The following is a 5,000-nucleotide window of genomic DNA, read 5'->3' on the forward strand; positions in this document are numbered from 1 at the left end:
TAATGTATCATTTTCTATCAGGTGACACAGATTGATTGAACTCTCTGTCTTTGGTATTTTTTGACAGGCACAGCCGGTCCCTCTTGGCACTGGGTGGGATTCTCCACAGCGCCCCCTGGAGTTTAACCAGCTGAGTGGAAGACTCTTCTCCCCCTTTCCTTCTCCTCTTCGCCGATCCCTTTTCACTCACACCAGAGACCAGCAGCATGGAGGGGGTGGTGGAGGGCAACCTCATCGACTTTGACCTCCCCTCCAGTGCCCAGAGCCCCGCGCCCCTCTCCTCCTTCGCCGCCAGCGGTGGCACCACTCTCCTCCTCCAGCCGGACGTGTTCGCCACGCAGAGCCTCCTGCCCTCGCCCATCCTGCCCTCTCCGCTCGCACCCTCTGTGGCCCTTGCCGGCGACCTCACCAGCGAGGGCGCCGACGCCGACAGCGATGCCACCGAGTCTGCCGACAGCGAGAACGACGCCACCGAGTCGCCCTCGCGCCTGTCGCAGGCGTCGCGTCGCTCCTCGTGCTCGTCCACCCACAGCGGCGAAGACGAGGAGCACACAGAGAAGAGGCAGTTCGTCAAGGCCTACGTGGAGAAGGTGTTCAACGGCAGGTGAGACGTTACGTTGTATTAATGCTGCCTGATTCCCGTCCTCAGTAACGAGAGAGGTGTTCACTATGTTGTTGTTCTGACGGGACTAAAAGATAATCTCGTTGAGTTAGCAATGCCCTGCTGTAGTCAGGTACTGTGGAGGCAGTGCCAAGGCCACGTTGCTCAAAATGCCAGCATTGCATAAAGTATTCGAGAGGTCAGCCATTGTGATTATGAGTTGGTTTTGTTTACTCGGAATCAAAAAGTTATCTCTCTCTCTCTTTATCTCTCTCTCTTTCTCTTTTGTTTATGCACTCTCTCTCTCTCTTTTTGTCCAGGGAGGACTTTGACCATGAGGAGAAGGCTCGCTTCGGGGAGCTATGCAGTGGAGAGACTGGCAACAAAGGCAGGGAGTGGTTTGCCCGATATGTCAGTGCACAGGTATGTGAAGAGGATGGTTTTCACACTTGATCCCATTCAGCTCTCGAAATAAAATTAGATTGTTGGCTCAGGATTTTCTGTGCATATGTGAACACTCCAAACAAACTCAGACTCCTCTTAAACAAATTGATGATGAATTCTGGGAAATGTTGTCTTTGCAGCGGTGCAACTCCAAGTGTGTGAGCGAGCAGACCTTCTACAGACTGGTGCAATCCTTTGCTGTGGTGCTGTATGAGTAAGTCATTTTGCCTTACATCACATCAGAGGCTTACACTATTATGCAATGTGTGTGCGTGCGTGCGTGCGTGCGTGTGTGCGTGCGTGCGTGTGTGTGTGTGTGTTTGCCTCGGCTTCAGACCGTGTGCTGAAAGCAGATTAGAGGCCTGATCATGCTCCGTACCACATTCCTGGAAGTTGCTCTTCAGCTTGACTTCCTCCAAGTTTCCTGAGGCCTTCTGCATTTGCTTTCTCAGTTGGTGCAATGTGTGTGTTCTGTCTCCGTGTTCTACCATCTGACATAGTCTCTCTCTGCCAGAAGTCAAATAAATCTTTGGGGACAATAATTGGGTGATGAAAATGGTCAAAACGTGAGTGATTACACACTTGATTTATTTGAAGCATTGAAATGGAAGCATTCCTCAAAGTCAAAGTTCACACAAAATGCCACTTCCAAGGGCAGGTCTTAAAGTTGACTTGCTCTCAATACTAACATTTCAGCTAGTTGCTCCTACATGTGCATATTCATATCCACAAAGGGCCAAAAGTGAAGTCAGGTCTAGCACAGAGGGAGGAGTCTCATGCTGGTCCGGCTGTGGTCTTCTCAGGCACACTGACCAGTGGTGCTGAGTCGCTGACGCATTTTGTTGATTTACAGGTGCCACCAGATGGATGATTACGGTCCTGCGAAGAACCTGATGACCATGTGCTTCACGTACTACCACATGGGTGAGAAGAGAAACAGATGTTGTGTGTTTGATCAAAGCTGCTCGTATGTGGGAAGGGGGCGGTGTACTCCTGTGAGTCACCTCAGAAAGGGATCAGACGTTCATGGCCCGTCATCATACCGGAGGCACCGTGGGGCCTGTCTGTTTGAGAGGCCTGTCTGTGTGACAGATGTGTGTGTGTGTGTGTGTGTGTGTGTGTGTGTGTGTGTGTGTGTGTGTGTGTGTGTGTGTGTGTGTGTGTGTGTGTGTTTGTTTCCATGCCCAGCAAGCTCAGTTGTTGAAAATGTCAGCCACGTTTAATCTCACCCCTCATGAGGGCTGTTTGTTTTTCATGGATGGTCTTTGCAGAGAACAAGCTGGTTTGAAGCAAGAATGTGCCTATTTGTGCCTAAGTTACAACACCATATTCATTTTCCAAATAACAGCAGTTGCTTCCAGCAATTAGAAGTTGAGCAGGAAAGGAAAGCAGATGTTCTTTGTGCATCCTGTCGGTGTAGGAGGCAGATATTTAATTACAGACCTAAAATTAGGTTCTTGGGCAAAAATAGTCACTGCTTTTTCATGTACCTTTGTATTCATTATATGTCTTTATCACCCGGAGAGAAGAAATACTCTTTTCTGATTGGCTGGTGGGGTGGCTATTAATTCTGAATAACAGGACACCGTTCCATATCAATGCTTATGAATGGTAACTATAACAACCATAGTAGGACTACGGTTGCAGGCTTCGCAACAATGGAATCAACTGTAAACAAGCTAACTGTCCATGCTATCGCTGTTATAAGGCCAATGGAAGTTGTACAAAAAGCTGAACTTTAGCTTCTTTTTAAGCGAAACCGCGTGTTTCCTTTGCTATACAGTGGCAACCGGGTGATAAGCGGGATAACGGCCTTCGAGGTGTGTCCAGTTATACGGAATTAATGGACTCGGAGTTTTTTGCCACTCGCCCTCGTCCATTAATTCCGTATAACAGGACACCTCAGCGGCCGTTATCCCTTACCTAGTGTATGCCATGGGTCTTGTAGACGTGTGAGACTCATTTCTGGCTTTGTTTTGTGTAGGTAAGTCGCAGCTGTCGCCCACAGAGCTTCTGGAACGTCCAAGCGCGGGGATTGACTCGTACCTGCGGAGTGCCAACACCTGGCTCTCAGGCAAGAAGGACATGGCCGAGAAACTGCTGAAGACCACCTCAGCCAGGCCTGACGTCAAGGGCTTCTTCGGAGGTCTCGAGAGCAAACTGAGAGGACCATCTGCCCGCAAGAATGAGTAAGCACTCTCACCGGTCTCTCTCTCTCTCTCTCTCTCTCTCTCTCTCTCTCTCTCTCTCTCTCTCTTTCTCTCTCTCTCTCTCACTCTTTCATTGTCTCTCTCTCATTCTCTCTTCCTCCCTCACTCTTTTTCTCTCACTCACTCTCTCTCTCCTCTCGCTTTCTCTCTCTCATTTTCTCTCTCTTTCTCATTCTTGCTCTCTCTCTCACACATACAGTACACACACATATACTCATCTCTCATCCTTTCCCTGTTTGTCTTTCTATCACTCTTGCACTCATTTTCTCTCCTTTTTTTTCTCACTCAAACACACACATTCCCTTTTCTTCTCTCCCTCCCTCAACACTGTTTACTTGCCACCTTTCCCTCACCTCTTCCTTGCACCTTACCTCTCTTTTCACACGTTTATTCCTTTGCTTTTTCCTCTTTCTCACTCCCACTGTCTCCACTTCAAAGTCTGCAATATCACGTGTCTGCCTCCGCCTCCCACATACACACACACACACCCCTATGAAGAAACACACCTATGTTAGTCCATTCAGGATGCTTAAAGGGGTGGTTCAGGATTTGGGTAAGACTGTTTTTAGTGGCAGGCTAACACATACTGATGACTTGCGCTAGCCTAGCACCTGCGAACTCTGCAACTAAAAAGGACTGGATGAAACGTGTTGAAAACGGTCTCCACTGATAAATATCACACTTGCTGGAAATGAGGTCCTATGTCCAAAATTCCTGACCCACCCCTTTAAGGCAGAAGAAAGCTCAGGGGGAAATGCTCCTACAGATAGCCCCGTATGTCTATGGCCTGAGCATGCTCAGTTTGTGCCCAAGCAAGTAATGCTTTTCTCTCTCTCTACCGACAGAGAACCTGTGAGCCCAGAAGAGGGGAAGCCCAAAACTCCAGGTATGCCATCTGCCTCCTCCAGCCTCCTCCACCAAGGAGAACCTTTAGCATGATGGGCCCTACTTTAAATGACGAGGAGCAAGTTCTAAAATTGGATTCAGTTAGACTGAATAATTTGTACTTTGCCCATCATTTAAATTAGGGCATCACATTGGGTGTTAGTCTGTATCATTCTGTTTGCTGCTATGAATGTGTATTTATTGGTCTGTGGTGTCAGGGTGGCTGTATTACGTTGTTTAATGTCTTTTTCTTTCTGCTGATATAGTATATATGCTAATGTTACTTATATTTGCTGATGCCAGGATAAAATGCATAGACACAAAAGTCACTCTGTCACTCTGCACACTGGTCTCTCTGCATCTCTCTGGTGATACAAAAGAGCCTGTGTCTTTTCTCAACAACAAAATGGAATCCAAAATGTCCTCTGCTCTCCTTGACTCTCTGCTGGTTCTAATGCCCTCTGCTCACCCTGCCACCTCCTCCGCTACCACGTCTTTCCCACCTCCCCTCCTCGCTACCTCACCTCCTCCTCCTACTCTTTCTCCTCCTCCTCCTCTTGGACATGCAGTGTTCTGACATGTGCTTTGTGTTCTCAACTTTCCTTGTTCTCACCTGTCTTGGCCTCCCCAGAGCCACCTGAGGAGAAGAAGGCAGAGAAGGTGTACCTGTACATCCACCTCAAACAGCAGCCCATCTGGTGAGGAAACCCTTTTCTGAAACCCCCCATAAACCCTTAGCTGGTTCATTTGTATGATTATCTACTGTCATGTGATAACTGTGTATCAGTGTTGAATCTATCAATCCATCCATCCATCCATCCATCCATCACCAACTGCAGCACCTGAGTTAGCAGTCTAGC

At 48.2% G+C, this 5,000-nt stretch overlaps 1 protein-coding gene across 2 annotated transcripts in view; it reads left to right on the top strand.

The window, feature by feature from the left end:
- Positions 1 to 5,000, top strand: part of kiaa0513 (KIAA0513 ortholog) — a 19,845-nt gene that overhangs the window by 6,707 nt on the left and 8,138 nt on the right. For both annotated transcript variants that reach the window (XM_076269971.1, XM_076269979.1), the window contains exons 2-8: positions 68 to 604; positions 922 to 1,024; positions 1,186 to 1,259; positions 1,899 to 1,969; positions 3,030 to 3,234; positions 4,101 to 4,141; positions 4,772 to 4,838. In XM_076269971.1, the coding sequence (XP_076126086.1) occupies positions 207 to 604; positions 922 to 1,024; positions 1,186 to 1,259; positions 1,899 to 1,969; positions 3,030 to 3,234; positions 4,101 to 4,141; positions 4,772 to 4,838 (959 nt within the window). In that variant the 5' untranslated portion in view covers positions 68 to 206. The remainder of the gene's footprint in view (positions 1 to 67; positions 605 to 921; positions 1,025 to 1,185; positions 1,260 to 1,898; positions 1,970 to 3,029; positions 3,235 to 4,100; positions 4,142 to 4,771; positions 4,839 to 5,000) is intronic.

This window comes from Alosa pseudoharengus, unplaced genomic scaffold (assembly GCF_046254945.1).
Source record: "Alosa pseudoharengus isolate Yale_2024_CS ecotype anadromous, Long Island Sound unplaced genomic scaffold, YU_APseudo_1.1 YU_APseudo_1.1_scf_10, whole genome shotgun sequence".
NCBI lineage: Eukaryota > Metazoa > Chordata > Actinopteri > Clupeiformes > Clupeidae > Alosa > Alosa pseudoharengus.